The sequence below is a fragment of the Numida meleagris genome, chromosome 23 (genome assembly GCF_002078875.1).
Source record: "Numida meleagris isolate 19003 breed g44 Domestic line chromosome 23, NumMel1.0, whole genome shotgun sequence".
Taxonomy (NCBI): domain Eukaryota; kingdom Metazoa; phylum Chordata; class Aves; order Galliformes; family Numididae; genus Numida; species Numida meleagris.
This window is the reverse complement of record NC_034431.1, coordinates 2,241,040-2,263,040: the sequence shown is the minus strand read 5'-3', so window position 1 is coordinate 2,263,040 and position 22,001 is coordinate 2,241,040. Positions and strand designations below refer to the sequence as shown.

Sequence of the window (22,001 nt, the reverse complement as noted above, 5' to 3'; positions counted from 1 at the left end):
GGGGGGGGGGGGTTCCTGGTGGAACCGAGCTGAGATCGCCTGGGGAACCCCGGCCATGCGGTAGAGGTGGGCCTGGCAATTAATTAAACATGCAGGAATGAGAGCTGGTGGTGCGAGGCTGGGTGGGAGGCACCGCGCTGAGCGGAGCGGAAAGGGGGGATGGTGGGAAAAAGAGCAGAACAAATGTAAGTTTAGTTGGGCCGTGGGGACGCGGCTGAGACGTGCGCTGGTATTGCTATGGAAATCGCTGTTGCTGTGTCCTTGGCAGAAGAGGAGATGTGCTTTGGAGATGCCTGCGTCGGGAAGGGTTGGGGTGGCCCTAAAACAGGAGCTTGGATCCCATCGGGAGAGGGAGAAGCCACAAAGCCCCAGTAGGACAGGAGGGAGAAGGAAAACCACGGATGGCCCAGATGGGAAGAAGGATGCCAGCAGAAGGGGATGAAGACAAAGTGCCCCCCACCCTCCTCCTGGAGAATGAATCGCGGGGCTGACAGCGCTGGATCCCAGCCCTGCCCTGGGGAGCTGCTGTCCGAGCCCCGCCAGCATGCACTGCAGATGCCGTGGCACCCGCGCTAATGTGACGCTTTACATTGTTGGGAGAGGATTAGAGGAGCCGCGTGTTTTGATGGCCTGTTTCTAATTTGCATATTTAACGAAGCGGGAGCTCCGCCAGGTTCTGTTCTTTTGTGTTTACTTCTGAGGAGCTGTGTTTATTTCCGATGATTACAAATAAATCTCTTCTGCCTTTGCTCCAGCAGCCCGGGATAACAGGCGTTCAGAGCCACGTTCAGAGCCTGGTAGCTCCATCACTGGAGCCGGTGCTGGAAGAGAGGGAAAAATCCCAGCAGGAATCCCCCTGCAAACATAATTAACAATAGCTTCTCATACTGGGTGCTTGCTCTGCCCCTCGGGCGGGTGCTTTTGGCTGGAAACTTTCCGTGCCAAAACACCGTGCTGTGATTGTTGAGGGGACGCAGCAGCCCAGCAGGGGCTGTGCCCCTTCAGCATCCTCAGTGACCCATCTGTATTCAGGGTATCGTGACAATATGGGCATCCCGTGTCCCTGCAGCAGGTGCCAAAGCCACCCATACCCTGCTGGGGAGATGGGGCACGCTCAGCCCTGGCTGTGGCTGTGTCCTCAGGACAGGGTCCTCCGCGCCATCGTGGCTCCAAGCTGCTTCTCCCTCCCTCCTGATCTGGGTCAAATATTTTAGCTTCAGAAAACTGGGTCAGCCGACGAGTTTGCGACCGGTTTTGGCATCTCCATTTGTCATTTGGAAGAGATGTGCAGCCTACAGGAGTGAAAAATGGTTCGGGGTTGAAGGGCTGTGAAAGTATTTAAAAGAATGGATTTGTTTGTTTGCATGAGGAAGTGAGAGGGTTGCGGGTCGATGCGCAGACGAGCATCTCCCCCGAGGCTCTTGCTCTCCCTGAGCCCTGCTCTGCAGCTGCAAAAAGATGGTGCAGCCCCAGCGTTCTGGGGATATCCATCCTTTGGGTTATTTTGCACCTACAGGTCTCTGTTTGGAAGCCTTGCTTTACTCCCCTAACTCATCACGTGTCCTCTGTCCCTTGAAACTAGTAGTGGAAAGGCTCGTACTGCCCCTGGTGTGTTATTTCCCTCACCGTGGGGCAGCTCCAGCTTGTGGATGTGCAGCTCCAGGCTTAGCCCTGGTGCCTGGCCCCACCACTACTGCAGGGAAGGGCTGAGATGTGCACAGGGGAAGGCTGGGAACGAAGGCAGCGGGTGCTACTTCACGTCCCATGCATAGGGAAAGTGCTGTCAGTGTCATTAATGAGGCTGGGCAGGCGCCTGCCATGGGAGCAACGCGGGGGTCCCCGCTAATAGGAGCGGGAGGAGGGGGATGGTCACACAGCGCTGCCAAACACAAAGGCCATGGCAGAGGAGTTATTTGTATTGTTGACACTAAGTGAAATAATTCCTCGGAAAACTTCAAAATTAGCATTTACAGATGAGGAATGGGTGCAATTAGAGGGGAAGAAGCAGAGCGTCGGTGCCCCCAGGTCCCTCCCTCATGCATCTTCCCACTCTGCCGCGCTTGGGTTCATTGGCCTCGACTCTCACGGGGTGCTGGTGCTGGTACAGCCGCTCCCATCCCTCTGCAGAGCAAGGGGATAAATGTGGGGCTGGGGAGATGTCACCTTGGTGAGGCCACGTTTGTCTGTGGTGTGCAGGGAGGGATGGAGCTCGGGCAAAGCGCAGCATCCGGGTCTTGCCCTCGCTCCCCAGCAAGATGGGCTGGTGGAGAGCGGGCACAGGGAGGTGCTACAGGTGGTGAGAGGTCTCAGCTCGAAGGAATCGATGGTCTGATGGGGTGGACGTGGAGCGGATAGAATAGATTGTGTTGCAGGAAGAAGCACTGCAGAAGGCAGCCAGGAGGAGGGGGTGGGTTTGGGCCGATGCTTGCATCTCCATCCAAAGCTGTTTCCCCTTCCTCGCTGCCTGCAGGTGAACCGTGGAGACAGGAAGGGGTTATTTCCCTCCTGCCTGACACATGCTTTATTTTCTTTTGTCCCTTCTGGACTCGTAACGGAGCGATTCTTCTGGAGATGGATATGGTGCCTCCAGGAGACTGTTAATGTGGGTTTGTCTTTGTTCTTAATTAGATCCCTTCAAGGGAAAACCTCCTGGCCTGCTTTATTATCCAGCTTTGTCAGAGCTTGTCTGCTTTATCTAAACACTTTGAAGAAGTCTCTTTACCTGTTTGCTTACTGGAGACATTATCATAATCCTGGTCAATTGGAAATAGGTAGCAAAGGCGGCTCAGAGATGAGGGAGTGCTGGCAGCTTAGCAGCTAATGGATATCGCCTTCCGAGCGCGGTAAAGAAGTTGGCAGGGCACTCTGCGTGCTGGGGCGGTGTGCTGGTATTTGCCATCACCCAAAGCAGAGAGCTCCATGGGATGGCTGTATGCCTTATTGAAGCACAAGAGCTTCCCCCTCCTGTTTGCTTTGGGTCTTTCTGAGGGCGATGCTTTTCGTCAGGCGCTTCGGGTAAGGAAGGGGGGATGCTGTCCTCGTCCTGGCCCGCAGGAGCAGATCTGTGGGTGTTGTGGGACTGGTGTAGGTGTGACTTCAACCCCCAGATGCGGGCAGGAGATGCAAACCGAGCAGCCTGGGCTGCCAGGGGCCGCGTGCCCGCCCCAAACAGCCCCGGTTCGCGTGATCCGGAGCCGGGTAGTGGTGTTTGAACATTCCCAGAGACGGCACAAGCGCATCTTCCTGTCACTTCAAACCCTGCTCCTTGTACTTCACCCCTAATGAGGGGACCCGGGAGTACCTCGGAGGGCTTTAGTCTGGATATTTATATGAGCGCAGACATGCAAGTTGTCTGTTTTACATATTACTGCCCTGATTTTTCAGTGCACGCAATGAATAATTTACAGAAACCGTGTGTAAGTATCTCTTTATTATTCATTATAATGAAGTGAGACAGCAGTAATAGTCCACTAGACTGGAATCCCCCAGGGCTGAACTTAACTAGGCTGTGCTTAGCTCTCCCCCAGTTAATTTGAATGGAGGGAGGACTCGCTTTCCCAAAAAGGGGCGATGCCGTACGCCTGGCACGAGGCCACCTCGCCAAGCAAGAGAGGGCTGGGCGGCGATGGGACAGCCAGGACGCCTGCCCTGCAATGTGCATTTTCATGGCATTGGTGGCACGAGGGCTCTCGGGCTCCAGGAGTGCCCCCAGAGCTATTGGGCTTCCCAGGCGTCCGCGTGCAGTGCGGCTCGTGCAGATGTACAGCTCCTGCAAGGGGAAGGGGGCTTGTTTGCAGGAGGATGTATTGCTCACTCCTCCAAAGCGAAGACCTACGGGGACCCCAGCATGCACCACGTGTTGCCCCATCTCTCTGCTCCATTAATAATCTGCATCGAGATGACGCTCAGCAAGCCCGGCATGGGAGGCATATACCACCCGAACCCCTGCGTGGTGGGGATGGGGCAGCCCTCCTGCCCGCCCCTGAATTTACTGTCGTGTGGGCAGGGACCTGCGAGAGCTGCCTGATTGACTTCAGCACCTTGCCCTCCGTCGCCGGCAGCACGAGCTCGTGCCTGGGGTTGTTTTTCTGCTTTGCTTTCGCGCTAACAGAGAGCTCTCCGACCGCAGCCCTGGGGTGGGAAATGCAAAGCTCCCCAGGAACGCTCCGCTCCTCATTGAGCCAAATGCACGGCGGTTTGGCTGCGGGTACCGCGGAGGCAGCGAAGGCCAGAAGTAAATAGATGGAGAAAATCTTATCAGATGGAATGAAAAAAGCCACGTTCTGCGGGAACATTTTAATTCCTCTTTCTTTTTTTTTTTTTTTTTTTTTTTTTATTTTTCCTATCCCCGGCTCTTCCTTGCCAAGCGGACCGGAGCTCCCCAGCCTTCGCGATTCTCATGGAGGGAGGGAGCCAGGCAGGAAATAAATAATTGAAATGAGTGTGTTGTGTTTTCAAGGCACTTGTAGGATTTACAGCTGCTTATCCAAATGTTCCCATCTCTTCCTGCGTGCTGGCTCGCCGTCTCTGGCTCTTTCCCTTCTTCCTCTCTCGGCGCGTGTGCCGGCCCCTCTCCCCCGCCGTGTATGGCGGTGTATATCACACCGGGATGGCTCGAGGGCTGTGCTGACAAGCCAAACTGTCAGCAAATTTTACAGCTTCATCTCCAATCCTGGGCGAGCGGGGGATGCGGGAAGCCTTCGCGGCGCGTGGAGGTCAAACCTAATGGGATTTTCATCTGCACCTCCCCAGAACCATGGGGGGGGGGGGGAAAAAAGGGAAAAGGGCAGTGCTGTTTTCTGAGGAATCTTCCCATGATGGGGAGCACAGGCGGTGGTGGCAGGGTCGCACTGCACTGGTGTGCACGGTGTGCGTGGGGCGTGCAGTCCCCATACCAGCAGTAGGGTGTGGGAGGATGGCCATGATGCTCCCATCCACTTTTGGGAGCCGGGGTGCCCTACGTGCGTGTTGGCACCGGGTTGGTGACCCTCGTGCTCTTCTTTTGCAGGTGTACCGTGGATGACAGGGTGACGCGGGTAGCGTGGTTGAACCGCAGCACCATCCTGTACGCTGGCAATGACAAGTGGTCTATAGACAACCGCGTGGTCATCCTCTCCAACACCAAAACCCAGTACAGCATCAAGATCCACAACGTGGATGTGTACGATGAGGGGCCCTACACGTGCTCCGTGCAGACAGACAATCACCCCAAGACATCGCGCGTGCACCTCATCGTGCAAGGTGAGTCCTGGCGTTCATGGCTCTGATTTTGAATTGAATATTGAAGAAGGGTGTCCAGAGTGCCTAAGGGTTTGGAGGCCCTTTTGGTGATGGAGGTTTAGGGATCAGGCTAACATCTGTTGCTTTGTGTCATCAGTGGCATGGGACAGGGCTCTGTGCAAGTGTTTGCTATGCCTGGGAGGAGGTGAGCTCAAGCTGTCCATGCCTTGCTGTGTTGTATGGTCGTGGCATGGGGAGGAGGACAACTGGAAACTGAAATTGGGGCTGGCATCCCCGTTTTCTTGCCACGTGGCTCAGTTTGCTGGACTGGGGAGTTGTTTGTGAGGTGCTTCAGGAAGGCTGAAGGCAAAGCACTGTCAGATGTGGTGGAGAAATGGACTCAAAGAACACAGGGCTGTAGGAAAAATGGCAGATTGTGTGCATGGGGGGTTCAATGATCTTTTGGCATGGGGCTTCATAGGAGAGCGTGTTGGCATAGCAGCTGATGTGGGGTTGAAAATTGGCATCCCCAAGTCTCTTCATCTGGGGGAACCTTGGTGCTGGCAGTGATTTAGGCAGGGTGCCTATAGCAGTGTGGGCTGTAGCGAGGTGTTTGGGGGCCTGCCTTGCACTGGAGATGTATTTCCCTCGGTCGGGTGTTGCTTTCCCAGCTTGCCTAGCCCCCCTAGCATGCATGCTGCTTCCCCAACCTTCCCACCTGCAAACACTCCCAATGGAAGCAGACCAAGGACCAAGGCATGGTGTATGGGAACCACGCTCAAGCCCACTGATGAGATGACCCCATAGAGTGCTGGGGCAGAGCTAGTTATGAACCACACTGGGGTATTTCCAGGGGGGTCTTGGTTTGCTGCAGGTCACCACTGGGCTCCCCTGCTCCAGTGGATGGTGCCTCCGATCCTGGCTCCTTTGCACAAGCTATCAGCTTTTGTCCAGTCTGTAGATTAATTTTTCAGAGTTAGTGTTAGTTCAGGTTAGATAAAGATAATGAAAGTTTCCTAATCCTCTTAAAGAAGATTTATCTGGCTGAGTAGAAAGCTCTCAGAATACAATAAAGCGTGTATAAAACCAGGACCTAATCTTTCCTTTAATTTCAAACAGCTGATGGGTATTGATTTTGCAATGAGCAAATCTGTAAAATTTCTCAGCCTCAACATGTCTCTGAGAAGCCCCCAACACGGATATGTATATATTTATGTATCCTTCTCATTTGGAAGAGGCAGGGTTCGATACGGCCACCGATCAAAGCAGGGAAAACCTCACCCAGCCTGTCAGCTCTCCTGCGAGGCGTGGGAGATGGGCAACTTGGCTTCTTCCACGGGCTGCTCCGTGCTGGTTTGCTGCCAAATCTCTGCAGGAGTTTGTGGTGGGCTCTGCTCCGAGCGTGCCGGGCCATCCTGGGGTGGTGGTGATGCAGAGAGGGGAGGGCACGGCTTGGAAAGAAGGGAGCAGAATGCTAGCAGAGCATTCCCTCCTCCCCCCCCATCCTTAGTGATTTGCCTACCGGCCGTCCATCTGCAAAGTTTAATCTGTTTACCCTGTCTGCTCGCTAATAGTGCTAATCCATCCAGTCAACACCTGTGAAAGCATCCGAGCTCTTTCCGCCTGGTGGAATGACACCCGCCTCGCCCGTCGCCCTGCAGAGCCTTGGGATGGATGGCTTTGTGTCACACGCAGCCTCCCAGCTGCCCAGCAGAGCCCGCTCTTTGCTCCTGCCACCCCAAGGGTTCTTTCCCCGAGGTTCTGGTGGAGCTCTCGGCGTTGCTGGGACCAGGACTGGCCAGGCTGTGCAGCATGCAGGGCTGCAGCTGCCTCTGCCCGTAGAGCTCAGGCTTTTCCGCGTGCTGCATGAGCATGCAGCCTGAAATGAGCACGTTAGCGTGAGAGCAAGAGAGATTACATCTCCTCCTCTTCTTTTCCCCTCTTCATGCTCCGGCTCGTAATAAATCTCCAGCACCTAACACCCAATATCTTGCCTCGTAAAATCCCCGTGCGATTATCTTATCTCATTAAAGCAAGGCCAAAAATCCTTTTATTCCACAATGATGTTGGTGCCAAGTGCTGGTGCTTGAGCGTGCCGCAGCGGAGGGGAGCGTGGGGAGAGCAGCCTGCAATGCATCTCCGGGCTCACAGGGGCAAAGCAAGGGACGGTCGCATCCAGAGCCTTTGTCTGGCAGCCTCGTGCTCACCAGGGATGGGACGACCACCTTATTCTGGTCGGAGCTCTCCCGGTGTTAAACATGGGTTCAGGACCCCCCTTCACAGAGCAGGCTCCGTCCTGGTGGCACCCCCGGCACGAGCGGGCAGTAAGGACCAGTTAGCATCCGCGTTCAGGTCAATTAATTTATATTTGTATTTTGCAAAACTAAAAGTTGCCCAGATAGATTATTGATTCTTTGTCCCCGTGTTCAATTTGGTTTTAATTGCGCTACTGCGGGGCCAGACCTTCCCTCCTAGCAACCCGGCGATAAATCCGCCAGCGAGTCGCAATCAACAGTAAATGTGTCTCTTCGTGTCGTTATTAATATGTCTCTGGGATTGGTTCATTACAGCAGTTAACAGCACTTCGTAAGAGCGGGGATGGCGGGAGGCCAGGCAGCTTGTTTCTCTCCCCGTGATGACAGGACGGATGCTGACGGGCACGTGCACGGCGTTTTGGTGTTTGGGGGGGGGTTGCAAGCACAGGGAGAGCTGGGATTTCGTGTGGTATGAGAGAGAATGAGCTGCTTAATCCCTCTCTTATCACGAAGAGCCTGAAATGAGGATGCTGCTGGGCCAGGGGCTCCCTCCATTAGTAGAGCAAGGAAACCCAAACAGAGCTTGTAGGGGTGAACGGGAGGGGAGTCTGCGTAGCAGAGCAGCTTCACTGGCACTAATGACACCAAAAGAGCTGTAATTTCTCTGTCAGAGCAATTAGTAGGAAGCGGAGCCTTTTGCCTGCATTGAACTGTTCACAAATGTAGCCAGGAGACGTGAAGGCAGGCTGCTGCAGAGCGATGGGTGATGCGGAGCCCTCCTGTCCCCAGGTGCGACCCTGTCCCTGGAGGTGCAGTGTGCCATCATGGGCCAGGAGACCACCCCAGGTCACCCCGCAAAATGGCTTTGGTGCCAGGAGCAACAGGCAGGGGGTAGCCGTGCTTCCTTCATGTGGACTGCTGCAGCAGCCAGGGGGTATTTCTGCCTCGAGTGGAGAGCTCAGAGTCAATGTTGTGGGTGAGACTGTAAACTTAAAAGAGTAAGGCTGGTTTCCTTCTGGGAGCAAGGCTGGGGCTGGGAGCGGGGGGAAGGCAGCAGCAGGGCTGGCTGATGGAGCGCAGGGAGTGGAAGAGGTGGGAGGAGGTGATGGGAAATGGGGTGGCAGGAGTGAGACAGAGCCCTTCCCAAGCACAGTAAATGATTAATCCAGAGGTTACAGTGATGCTGCAAAAGCGAGGCATGGTCAGGTGGTGTCACTGATTCAGCAGAGCATCCTGCAGGCACGGTGGGGGACTTTCTTCCATGGCTTTACATCAGGTCTGGAGAAATGCAGAGTGGGGTTTGGGCTGAGACCTTGGGGATGTCTTCCAGCAGGGAGGAAGTCCCCATTTGCAGGTATTTCTGAAAACTTCCCGGCCGACGCTGCCCTGTGTTTGTGCCAAATTAGCTTTGCATGACGTGGCATTGCTTTGGGATCAGAGCACTGCGGCTGGAGGAGATCTCAGCAGTGATCCCCACAACTGCCCATCCTTACCCGACAGTGCTCTTTTGCTCTGTTCAGATGTCCTCTCTTTCTGATTTATTTGGAGAACCCTCCTCTGTTCTGCCTTAATCCCGCTCACCATAGATTTTTCATTAAAGCCTCTCCCAGCTGTCTGCATCGTTACTGTTAGTTTCTGGTCGGTGCAATCCATTTTCCTGTCTCGGCGTTTTGCTGCTTTCCTCTCCCCAGGGGCAGGGTGGCTTCTGGAGGACCACGGCCTTTGTCTGTGGCAGCAAAGCGCCGGGCACACATCGCTTTTCAGCAGTACCCACCCAATCCACGTAAGGGCAGTGCCCCGAACCAGGTCCTGTGCCACTTGTTGCATCCTCTGCCTCTCAACGTGGCACTGACAGCAGCCGTAGCTCTCCAGCAAGTGTCTCGCAAGCAAATGGAGTCTTTATTTTTTCCTTCCTCCCGATAACAACCGACTTCTTGACTCTCTGAAAGGGCAACCCCCCCCCCCACACACACTGAGCTGTTCTCCCCTAAGACAGGCTGTGCTGCGGGCCCCCCCGCCACCGCCGATTGCACAACTGCTGCTTTTAAACCTGCTTTTATCGTGCTACCTTTGATATCCAGGCAGGAGCTGAGACTGTGATACTTATTAAAACCTGACCGGGAGGCTGTGTGGCAAATAGCAAAGCAAGGGGAGCAGCTCAGTCGTAGTAGACCTGATAAAATGCTGTACGTGCAGAAAGTGCTTCACACAAGTGTCAGTAGTTTTGCTTGTTATTAGGACGCAGGGGAGTTTGGCATGAGGGGTGTGCACGTGGTGTACAGCAGCTGCAGCTCAGCCTGGAGAAGGGAGTGAGCAGGGCTGGATGTGGCCTCTGGAGCAGGCTCACTCCCATCCTTGGGTGCTTTATCTGCATTTGGGATGCTTAGAATCACAGAATCAGTGAGGTTGGAACCCCCACCGTGCCCAGTGCCCACGTCCCTCAGTGCCACATCCCCACGGTTCTTGAACACAGTGACTGCACCACCTCCCTGGGCAGCTGTGGCAGTGCCTGACCACTTGCTTGCTCCTTAATGGGTTGTTATTTTTGTCTGCTTAAGAGAAAAGGCGATAATGAGGGAGAGAGAGACTGAGCAGCGGAGCCTGGTGAAGTGCCTGCAGCTGGGGTGTGTCTGGGAGGGGGCTTGGGTGACCATGGAGGTGGTCCACAGGGACCTCCCCGACCCTCTCCAGTGGGGGATGAAGGTTGGCCCATCCAGGTTGGCGATGCCCAGGTGCTGTTGTCCAATGCAAAAATGGTTCCTGGTGCATGGAGTAGTGTGGTGGGATCAAGAGCTTGCAAGGAATGGGGAGGAGAGCTCCTGGATCACACGCTATGCTTGGGACACATCTCCATCTTGCTGGATGTGCGAAGCAAACTGTTCCTTTCCTACCCATCCCAAATGTTCCTCTCACTGTGGTATGGTGCCCATGGGCTGTGCTCCAGCAGGGAGATGGAGTGCCAGGAGGTGCTCCTCTCCTCACCCCGAGTTTTTCGGAGGCTCAGCCCATGTTCTCGGTACCTACCCAAGCTCCTCCCTTGGCATTTTTGGAAAAAGTGCAACAAAAGTGATGTGTGTTGGCTGCATCCTCAGGCTGAGGTGGCCCAACATCAGGCAGAGGAGGCTCCTTGTTTGCTTTTCTCTCCTCTCGGTGCTGCAGCCGCTCATCGGGTGGGCCAGCAAATGGGCCAGCAAAGTTTGGACACACTCTGTATCCGAGCGCATCTTCCTCCTCATTGCTCCTTGGGGTCTCGTTGGGTGCTTTGTTGATGGCTGTTTGGAGGATCGGCTCCGGCTAACCCTGACTGCACCGGGTTAATCGTCCCGGCGGGGAAAAGCGAAACGGTGATTTTAAGCAGAAAACTCTTCCGTCGTTTGGCTTCGTAGCGGTGGGGATGGAGCGCAGGAAAATAGAGAAAAATCAAAAGGCTTTTAAGAGGAAAAGGAAAACAAAATCACGTTGGCTGGAAAGAACTCTTCCCAGCAGGAGCACAAGGCAAGAACACATAATGTCCGTGGTGGTTAAACTAATGTTTCACATTTCCTTCTCCGGGGGTATTTGCACAGGTGGGGGTGAGGACGGAAGGGGCCTCAGCCGTTTGCTGAGTGCTTTATTGAACTACACACTGGATGGCACAAGAGGGGGAAGAACGAGCCACGAGCAACTGCAGGGGAAAATCAATTAGCATGTGCACCGTTAGAGAGAACGAGGGGGAGATGCTGTTTTTTTTCATTCCAAGGTAGGGGGGGCTTTGGAAATGGCCATGTAAGGAAGTAGAAATCTTTGCAAGTGGCCCAAATGTGGAGTGAGTCTCATGATGGCATCGTGCTGCGGGAGATAGGGGCCAGAGAGGAGAGCTGCTGGGCCATGCAGCAGTGCTGTGTAAGGTGTCATGGCAGAGGGAAGATGCTTTCCCTAAGGATGAGCATAATACAGCCTTCACCTCTTGCTGGTGCTCCCCAGTTCAGGAGAAGAGCTCATGTCTGCCCTTGAGCCCCTAGATGGCAAAACAGGGTAGATGAGGCAGCAAGTGGAATTCAAAGGTGAGGGGAGCCGGAGGAAATCGGGAAGGGTAGAAATGAGTAAGAATAAGGCAACTGGAGGGGAAACAGAAGGGAAGAAAAGCCCAGAGACTTGTGCAACAAAGGGAGGAGAGAATGAAGTGGGTGCATGCAGGAAAGCATGCAGCGTCAAAAAAGCAGAAGGCAGCAAAGGAGAAAAAATGAAAGAATAATGAAGGCATAAAGTGGGGGGACGTCTTGAAAGAGAAAGAGCCTGGCTGGCAGGAAGACCCACCACCCAGGTGTGAATGGCTGCTTTGGGAAGGGAAATGGGCAATGGGATGGCCAAAGGCAGCATTGTGAGATGCTCTAGAGGAGGTGGGATTTGAGCAGTATGGAGGGGTTGGGTCTTGTTCAGTGGAGTTAAGGACATGGGGACTTGTGAATTTGCATCTGCAAATGCATCAGCAGCCTGAGTGCTGGAGCAGGAAAGCTCACGCTTTGTGGTTGTACGTGGGGGATGAAGGGCAGAGCGGTATGAGGAGCAACCAAAGGGTTACGGGAAGATGCTGAATGCTGGCAAATCGCTGCTGCAGTGACACGTGTTGGGAACCTGAGGCTTTTGAGTTCCTGCTGAAGAGAGAGCAAATCATCCTTAGAGAGGCTGGGAGAAAGCAGCAGCCCGAAATCCAGCTGGGTGTAGGGAGAAGGCTGTGACTTTCAGCAACAGGGGGTGGTGGGAAAGCATCCTCAGGCTCCTAAAAGAAGGAGGGGGAAGCCCCAAAAGGCAGCTGGCAGCGAGCTGGTCAGAGCAGCAGGATGTGCTGCGGGCATCGGGAGCTGACAGAACAAAAGAGCGTCGGCAGCTGGATTAATTACTGCAAAAAGCGAAAAATGGCAGAGCGGGGGGAGAACGGTAGAAGTTGTTTCCCCATTATATTCCCAAACAGAAAGAACGTTTTTATCGCGCGCGCAAATAGCTCCCTGGGAAGCACTTTCACTTCCTAATTGTTCATAAATTTACTGACAGGTGGTTACACAGTAGGTATAACACTCGGAGTTTTGTTTTTATTGCTTGCACCGTCTCGGTGCGAAAACGTGGAGAGAAAGGGTGCGTGGCATGCAGGTGGGAGATGCTGCATAGTGAAGGCAGCTCTACGCCCATGCTTTAATCTTGCAGTGTTTTGTTCACTCGTGGTCCCTGGTCCATCCAGATTTTGGTTTTTGCATTGATGGTGGGGTCTGTAGCGGCGTGTTTATCCCATTGCTTTGTCCCATTAAACGTGGCTGCGGCCTGGAGGTGTCGTGGTCCAACCATGCGTGGTTCTGGGGGTGTCCACGTCCTCCACAAGAGGGGCAGAAAGAGGCAGGAGATGCAGTTGGAGACATGGCACGTGCCATGCGATGCTTCCAGGCTCCTAAGGCATCTGGATGGGGCGTGAGAGACAGGGCTTAGTGTCATGGTGGGGATGATTGGACGCTTGGACGTGATGATCTTAGTGGTCTTTCCCAGCCTTAGCGATTCTGTGATTCTCCATAGGTGCTTGTGGTCAGTTTTCTTCACTCCCCTTGGCTGCCCTGGGATTGTTTCCAGAAAGAGAGGCAGGAGAAGAGATGTGGTCACCGAGGGAGTGTCAGCCGGGCAGGAAAATCTCATCTCCGCTGCGGAGATGATTTGTTTGAAGCGTGTGGGTTGCGATGATTGCACCGTGCGAGCTGTGCTTCACTGGGGAAAGCACTGGAAAGGCAGCGTTTAAGGGTAGGAGAAGGGAAAGGGAAAATGTCCCCAAAACAGAGTGTTTTTAGAGTGTGCAAGGTGACAGCATGATGTGCCACTCGCCGGCTGAGAAATTTGACAAAAACCATCCCAGTGCCCAGCCCGTAGCTGTCAGATGTGCTTAATCCAGTGTCGATAAAATCAATGCCGACGAGCATCGTGGTTCATCAAAATGGGGCTGATGAGAGGTGGTCATCCTGGCTGTCAGCAAGCAGCACGTTGGTTAAACCCTTAATGTGCCCCTTCCCCAGGCGTGAGGCTGGATGTTGGGTGCATGTATGTGGGGTCCCTCCTTGTGGGCAGCCCTGGGTGGGCTACAGCGGGTGGGTTTGCATCCTGGATGGGCTGTCTGGAAGGACTCTGTCCCTGCAGGGTGTCCAGGATGGGGCGGGGTGTCTGGGAAGCCATCCAGGCATGTGTCTCAATGCTTCAGATCAACTGTCCATCCTCGTCTGACAGTAACGAGAGGGAGAGATGTGAATGGCAATGGGAAGAGATGAGAGGTCCATAAATACTGGCGAATAAATAAAAGCGTTAACATTTAATGAAAGAGGGCGGCAGCTCTCCTGCCAGATCCATCCCTGGAAAGAGGGAAAGGAAGGGCTGGGGGGAGAGCAGGAGGTGCTTCTGTAACCAGGGCAGCACATGGGGGTCTCGGGGAGCACGTGCAGTTTGTGTGTCATACCCAGGGGTGCCAGATTGCACCGCTTCTTTGGGTCAGCCCTGTGTCAGCGCCAGTGCCAGCTGTAGGCAGACACCATCCCTGACCTTGGGCTGTGTATGAGAGGGGGCCCAAAATGTGAAGATCCCAACAGGTGTCGGACACCCTGATGGAGTTTTTTTGCCTGTGGGTCATGTTGAAGAGTGCTGCCCTAAGGGACTGTCCATGCCCAGGGTGGCAGCAGCAGGAGCCAAAAGGCGCTCCAGAGAAAATCCAGCAGGAGGAGGGATGCACAGTGTCATGTCCAGGTGAGCAGCAGTGCCCTGTGCCATTTTGCATGGGTAAAGCAGGTCAGCTCACCTCTTAGGATGCTGTTTTGGGGCAGAAAAGCCACCAAGCACATCCAAGTGGCCCCACACCCTGCCAGCAAATAAGGCAGGGTGCTCACTGGGTGCCCGGTGGTTGGCAGAGCCCATAGGCATCCATCTTATCCCACCGACTCCCAGCTGTAGGAAGAGGTCTCTTTGAATGGTTTCAGAGCTAAGGATCTGGAGGGACATCGGTGGCTCAGCCTCTCCGCTCTGTGCATGCGGCGTTAATGATCTCACAGCTAAAAATAGTCAGCTTGGGGCAGCGAGCATTGCTGGTGGGGATCTGGGATACGGAGCGGCCAGAAGCCAAGCCAGCCCCTGTCTGTTTGCATGCTTCCGTGTCGCTTTGAGTCAATAAGCAGGCAGTAATTACCAAAGAGCCGCCTCTCACTGCACAGATTAGCAGGGGAAGGCCGTGCCCCTTGCAGCAACCATCCCCCGTGATAGCTGGGGGTACTGCAGCATCTCCAGCCCTTTTGCAAGGAGTTTGCTGCAGAGCAGGAGCAAAGCTGGGGCCCAGAGGATGAGCGTAGTTCAGGGCAGCCCTGGGGTCTGGCAGGATATGGGGACGAGGGGAGGCACAGGGTTTTACATCCCCCAAGGGCATCAGCAGGAACCGCTGTGCGGCAGGCTCCTGCGCCCGATGTAAAATATTAATGGGCACGTCGGGCAGCGTGGGTCTTGAGCGGTAAAGGAAGGAGATAAATCACAGGCTTATTGTTATTGAATTTAGTGGCATCACTTTCACATTCAATTTCTCTTGCCCGCTTTCCGAACAAACAAGAAATTACAGCCCAAATGTATTTTTTTGGCCTGGCGAACATTATGCATTAACTTCCCCCTGATTAATATTACACGGGATGGAGGCAATCCTCCGTGGGCCACGCGCCGCTGCCGGCTGCCTCGGGATTTGCTTCGCATCCAATCTGCTCTCAGTAGTGGTCTTTTAAATGGAAAATATGACTGATAATAAGGGGGTAGAGTTCCAGTGATGCTGTTCTGCTTTACCTGTGTAGCTCCCCGAGGCTCACCCTGTCCCACAAGCATGCCAGTGTCCACATGGGTGTGACCTTGGTAGGGTGGCTGGAGCCAGAACTGTGTTTTGGTGGCCCCCCCTGGGAAGCTGTGTCTTGTACCGGTGGCAACCAGTGGGCAATGTATTTTGGGCAGCATCTGTGCCCCTATTTTGGGCAGCACCTATGCCTCTAGAACAGTCGAGGGACGTGGCTTAGTGGGCATGGTGGTGATGGGTTGACTTGATGATCTCAGCGGTCTTTTCCAGCCTTCATGATTCCGCGATCTCACCTCTTTTCCCTTGAATATCTTCATTATCGGTGTGTTGTGTGTTTGGGCTAACGAGGCAAGGCGAGGAGGCTCTGGTGAGCTGCAGTAAAGTGCATTACGTGCGTCAGGAGATGGCACTCCATGTCTCCGCCTGAACGCCGGCCCCGGTTTTGCTGCTTCTCTGACTGCTAACACGTTTGCCCTGGGATCGTTCATTATGTTCTATATTTAGTGACAGGAGTGTCATAAAGTTGGATATTAGCTGCATACGGGATGTAGGACAGGGAGGGGGCCCTCGGTGGTTATTGCAAAAAATCAAAGAGAGCCAAAAAACAGCTTGCTGTCAACAGGTAAATGAAGAGCAGTAACAGCACCCACAGCAGTGCTGTTATTCCCACTGATCTGGGGGCTGCGTGGGTGCTGGGTGGACAGGAGAGCTTTTCGCCTCCGTGCTGATCTCATGCTGTGTGGTTGTGCAGGTGCCGTGGCCTTACCTGCATCGTGCTGTGCACTAGGACTGGCCCTGCAGGTCAGCGTGAGGCCACCATGGCGTTCGCTCCCTGTCACCCTGCTCTTAGGTCCTGTTTGCTGACAGCTGTGTCCCTGCGCAGTCCCAGCTCCCTCCTGCCCTGCTCGTGGGTAAAAGCAAAGGCAAAGGCAGCCTGCCCTTGAGGCTGCAGCCAGCAGCTGGTGGGATCTATAGAAATGCAATCAGGTCCCTTAGATGTCCTCCTGCCAGTCCCTGTAACCTCATAGGCAACGATTGCGGTCGCGGTTGGGTATCGATGTCGGCGGCGTCCCCGTGCCCTCAGGGACACCCACCCCTGCGCATCCCATGGGATCAGTGTGCTGTGAGGGGCGAGGCGGTCACGCTTCCCGGCCCCACTTAGTCTGGGGGTCTGTCTGGGGGCTGCCTTGCACAGGGGCCCATGGATGAGTGGAGACCACATTGCGATGCATATATGCAAGACTGTGAGTGCACCCGGAGACGAATGGCACAGCGCTGCTCTGCTCCATGCCCCGGTTGCTCTGCAGTTCCCGTGTCATGCAAGCAGCTTGACAGAGAGCGTTGTCCCTGGGCGCTGCAAGGAGCCAGAGGAGCTCCGAGCACACAGGGCTGCTCAGAGCAGCAGCTGGGGACAAGCCGTGGCAGCGTGCCGCCTGCACTCCCAGCGCTAACTACATTTTTCACCGGTTGCTGCCGTACACTTTTCATTTTTGGATTGCCAGTCTCCCCTGAAGGACTCAGACAATCTCCCTCTGCTATAACAGACTGTACTTCTATATTAAAGTGTCAAGTTGCTGGGAAATTTACTGCCTCGCAGGGCCCATCAGGCGGCGGAGGCTCGGCAGCGCCCTCGCCATCGGGCTGTGCTGGAGAGCGAGCTGCAAGCGCATGCACAGGGAAGCCCAGACTTTGTGAGCCCCCCCAGGAGCAGAAGGTGCTCTCAGGCTGAATTTTAACCCCTGCCAAGGAGGGGACAGGAACTGCCAGTAGCGGAGCATCAGCAGAACTGGACCAGGTGGTGTTGCTGGTGGATGGGGAAGGGTGAGGAGCTCCAAATGCAGTTGATGCCTTAGGTAGAGGGGCTGTGTCTCACGGCATTGTCGGTGCAGTGGGACTGGCACTGCCATTGTCCCTATGGAGAAAGAGGTCTGCCTGAGAGCATCAGCTGGCTTGCATGGGTTTGCGTGTGCCTTTCAGAGGCTTCTTGGCATTCACAGCTTAGGCAAAGCTCCCCAGTAGAGATTACCATAGTCTCTGTGCCCTGGAGTGCCCCATCCTTTAGGTAGTATGGTTAGGTTGAGGTTGGACTTGATCTTGAAGGTCTTTTCCAACATGAGCGATTCTGTGATTCTATGATCCTTATTTTCTATCTGGGACACAACAGGGGGGGTGGAGTAAAGGGATCTGCCAAGGCCATGGAGGGCTCATGGGCACTGCACATGGCATGGCCAGCCTGGGATTTGGTTTAGGGAGAGCCCCTTTGCATTGCTGGGTCAGCTCCTCGGGAGTGGCATCCACCAGCCCCACGGCCTGGAGCACTGGTGAATGGCGTCAGCAAATGGGCTTTAATTGCTTTTTGCTGGGGATGGGGATTTATGGGCTTGGAGATTGCCAAGTTATTTATTAGATGGAGTATCAGGGGATAGACTAATATAAATCACAATGGCCAGCACTGAACGAAGCAGACAATCAGTAATTTAGAAAGCTTTAATAAAAATGCTAAGATATGAGAGCTGTTGGCGATCATAATGAGTTGGTTATCACGGGTTGCCCGAAGCGGCAGGGTGGGTGTTTTGGGGCCTGCAGACCCTTCCACACCGGTTACAGATGGGATTTTCCAGGTGTGGCTGGAGGGGAAGCACAGCAGACTCCATTGTCTTGAGGAACCTGTGTGGGGTGGTCAGGAGCAATGTCTGTTTTGGGAGGCTGCAGAGGTTGGTGCAGGTTTTCTAGGTTGCCATGTGGTCAGTGGGGCCACGCTTTGTGCAGGTCTAAGTGACATCAGAGCAGGGATGGTGGTGGGAAAGGGGCTGGGGTTGTCAGTGGGTCCCCATGAGCCTGTGTGCTGACAGTCCCTGTGCTCTTGTGTCCTGCAGTCCCCCCTCAGATTGTCAACATCTCGTCAGACATCACCGTGAACGAAGGCAGCAGTGTGACCCTCATGTGCTTGGCCTTCGGGAGGCCAGAGCCCACCGTCACGTGGCGGCATCTCTCTGGGAAAGGTGAGAGGAGGCGTGGGGCTTTGGGGACCTGCCTGTGCTGGCGGGTGGGTGCAGGAGATGCCAGCTTGGCAGAGGGATGGAGGATGGCAGGGATGCAAGGGGATTTATGTGTAGGTTTGTTTGGAGGCTGCTGGAGCTCCAGCAAAGCACTGGGAGCTGTTGGTGACGGTGCCCTGTGTTATCACAGGGCAAGGCTTCGTGAGCGAGGATGAATATTTGGAGATCACGGGCATCACACGGGAGCAGTCGGGCGAGTACGAGTGCAGTGCTGTCAATGACGTGGCCGTCCCCGATGTCCGGAAGGTCAAAGTCACTGTCAACTGTAAGTGCATGGAGTGGGATCCCTGGTGGGGATGTGGTGGTGGGGTGGGCACGTGGCCCATCCTAGGGGCATGACGTGGCATGGCATCCCCACAGACCCGCCGTACATCTCCAATGCCAAGAACACAGGCGCCTCGGTGGGCCAGAAGGGCATCCTGCAGTGCGAGGCCTCGGCCGTCCCCGTGGCAGAGTTTCAGTGGTTCAAGGAGGACACCAGGTGCGGGGGCACGGAGGATGCGGGGCGGGATGGAGGCAGCCAGGGGACCAGCCTGGAGGGAAGCCAGGGTCTTCCTGTTGTTGAGAGTCCAAGACCTCATGGGGATTTTAAGGTCTTTCCCCCCATGGATGGTGTGCTGGGGTGATATCCCAAGGACAACCCAAGGAGAGAGATGGGACTGGACACGGAGTGAGGTGTTGCTGAGTGGCAGAGTAGGGTGAAGAGTGGACCTCACAGGGTGGTGGGCAGGGAGGGGGTGCCTTGGGGCATGTTATACTCTTGACCCACGTGAAGCTCTGAGCAGCATCATCCACAACCCCCTGTGCAGGTTAGCGAACGGGCTGGAGGGCGTGCGGATCGAAAGCAAGGGCCGCCTCTCGACGCTGACCTTCTTCAACGTCTCGGAGAAGGACTATGGCAACTACACGTGCGTGGCCACAAACAAGTTGGGCAACACCAATGCCAGCATCATCCTGTACGGTAGGTGCCCCAAATGTCACCAATGTCCCCAAAGCGGGGACTTGACCCACTGCTGCCAACCTGCCAAGGGGGAAGAGGGGAACGCAAGGGGACAAAAGGGAGAGGGCTTCTGTTTGCATGACAGCGTGATCTCATCCTCTCATCGCTGCCTTTAACGCTGTCCCTCTTCTTCCTCTTCTCCCTCCCGGTGCAGGGCCCGGAGCGGTGCACGACAGCGGCAACGCAGCCTCCCGGGCGGCCGCTGGCCTCTGCCTCTGGGCCACCCTCCTCGCTCGCCTCCTCCTCGACTTTTGATAAGGGAGTGGAGGGTCCCGGGACGGCCGCCCGGGGACTCCTCTCCGTCGGACGGGCACAACGCCGGAGGACGGGGAGCGGCGCCAAAGGGCCGAGGACGGCCGCGTCTCCCAACCTGCCGGGATCATTCTCGCCGCCAGTTACGCTGTACAGACCCCACCACGTGCCACCAGACTGTCACCCGCCACCGTCGCCTGCCCGTGGAAGGGCAGTGCTGCACCGAGCCTTGTCTGCCGCCTTGTCCCTCCTTGCATCGAGCCGGCTGCGGGCGATGTGCCCCGGGGATGGGGTCCAGCGTGGATGGGGCTCCCTGCTGACACCTGGCAGGCGTCTTGGTGACACCGTGTTGGACACAGGTGTGGCGGGGTGGGGGCCACCCGGAGCAGTCGCTGGGGACGTCCATCTCGTCGTCACATTGAGACACCTATGCCCAAACAGACCCCGAAGTTGAAGCCCTGTGTCTGCCTTGCACCGTCTCGGTCCTGAATGTGATCTCTCACCACCAAAGCTCCTCCCGGATCATCTCCTTGCTTCTCCATCCCCTGCTGCTTCCCTTCTGCACCACGGCCCCGCTGCCCTGTGCCCAAGGACGTGTCCCTGCCTGGATTTGTTAGGAAGCTCCAGTGGACCACAGGCACGTGAGATGCTCACTGAATTTCCAGCCCCTTGCTCAATTTGACAGCTAAAGCACTGCAGCACCGGCACTGGGAGGAGGCACTAACCAACACAGGCAAGCACCAGGCAGCAAGCACAGCCCCAGCTGCAGCTCTGACATTCCTGCTGCCACCCCTGTGCACCAAGAGGGGATGGGACCACAGAGTTCCATCTTTTGGGAGCTTCAGATCTCCCCAAGGGCTCTTCCCACACTTTTCAGGCAAATTCCTCTGCCTGCCCGAGCACTGGTGTTTGACCATTTGGAAACAGCTCAGGCTCCATTGGAAAAATAATGGCCGTCAATTTGCTGCACCTACACAACAAGGACAAGGATGCCCTGGTGCCTCCGGCTTGCTGCTTGCTGTGAGAGGCTCCGCTGACACCAGAACATATGCAATCAGAACCTTCTCTTTGCTTTCTCCAGCTGTCCTGCAGTGATCAACCCCAATGGGGCCGCGTTGGCTCCCTGCCCACGGCGCACAGTGCTGCAGCGCCCCTTGCATGGGGGGTGACCTCGATCCTTCCTTCTGCTCTGGGGCAAGGATGGGAAGCTTTGGGTTTGTGCTCCAGGGATAGAACCTCCTACCCAGCTCCAGAGAAGTCCCGCATGGCACTGGACAAAACGCCAGCAACACAGGGACAAAACATGATGGCAGCACACCAAGGAAGCACACAATGTTCCCCCTACCATGACCCTGCATCCCTGGGTAACTATGTCTCCCCACCCTTCCCCCTTCTTCCTCCCTCCAACAGCAAGATGACTCGAGAGCTGAGGCCATCTATCTTTCCCCATACAAACTCTGCTGCTGCCCTGTTTTCCATCCTGCAGGAAAGAAAGACAACCCTGGCACAGACCCCGCAATGTGCCACTGCCCTGTCCTCACTGCGGCGGTGCCCTCGCCTCATCCCTCATCTCTTATGGGCCTCCTGGGCACTGCACAAACAAGCACATGTACAATGCTGCCACAAAAGCAGCAGCAGCTACAAGACCTGCAGGGATGCACCTGACCCTGCAGATGGGACACTCAGTGACAAAACGCACATGGCCCGAGGGCACCCCTCCATCAATGGCCGGGCACACCAGCTTACCTGATGGGCAGGGATGTGGCATGACAAGGAGTGAACTGGTCCTGCGTTCCCACCAGCATCCCAGGAAGGAGGCACGAGCAGCAGTCTGATCCCATCGGTGGGCATCTCTGTGGAGGCGAGTGGCACCATCGTGGGGGGGGCACACTGACCCACACGTCCTTCCCCATGCACCTGCTTTGAGCCCCCCCATCCCAACTGGTTGATCCACAGGACAAACGGCCCCTCTCCACCCAGAAGCAAGGCAGAAGCATGCAAACGTGATCCCACCACTGCAGTGACGCATCAACTGCAAGGAAATAGACATAACCCTCTTCCCCCCCACACCCGAGTCCTACCTGGCAGCTCCATCACCCAGCTCTCCAGAACTGCGTGGGACATCCTGATGGGCTGAGTGCCCCGCAATGCTCACAACCACGCTTGGCAAAGGATGGTGTCAGCGGGTGGCCTCAGCTCATCTTTGCTTTGGGGGCCGTCGGATGCATTCCTGGGGCGCAGGAGACGCTTGGCAGTGTGTCACCCCAATGCCACCTCCCCGTACCCCATCCCGTGCCCCCCAGCTGGCGCGCAGCCCTTGCTTGGCACACTACTCCGGTGCCCTATTTCTCTCTCCCTGCAGAAGAAACACTGAACCGACCCCTGACACGAGG

General features: G+C 55.5%; 1 protein-coding gene across 2 annotated transcripts in view; it reads left to right on the top strand.

Annotated features, from left to right (window-relative positions):
• The window catches only part of OPCML (opioid binding protein/cell adhesion molecule like), a 292,354-nt gene extending 271,381 nt beyond the window's left edge, over positions 1 to 20,973 (top strand). For both annotated transcript variants that reach the window (XM_021376003.1, XM_021376002.1), the window contains 6 exons: positions 5,009 to 5,241; positions 18,174 to 18,299; positions 18,487 to 18,621; positions 18,717 to 18,837; positions 19,166 to 19,317; positions 19,511 to 20,973. In XM_021376003.1, coding sequence (XP_021231678.1) covers positions 5,009 to 5,241; positions 18,174 to 18,299; positions 18,487 to 18,621; positions 18,717 to 18,837; positions 19,166 to 19,317; positions 19,511 to 19,611 — 868 coding nt within the window. In that variant the 3' untranslated portion in view covers positions 19,612 to 20,973. The remainder of the gene's footprint in view (positions 1 to 5,008; positions 5,242 to 18,173; positions 18,300 to 18,486; positions 18,622 to 18,716; positions 18,838 to 19,165; positions 19,318 to 19,510) is intronic.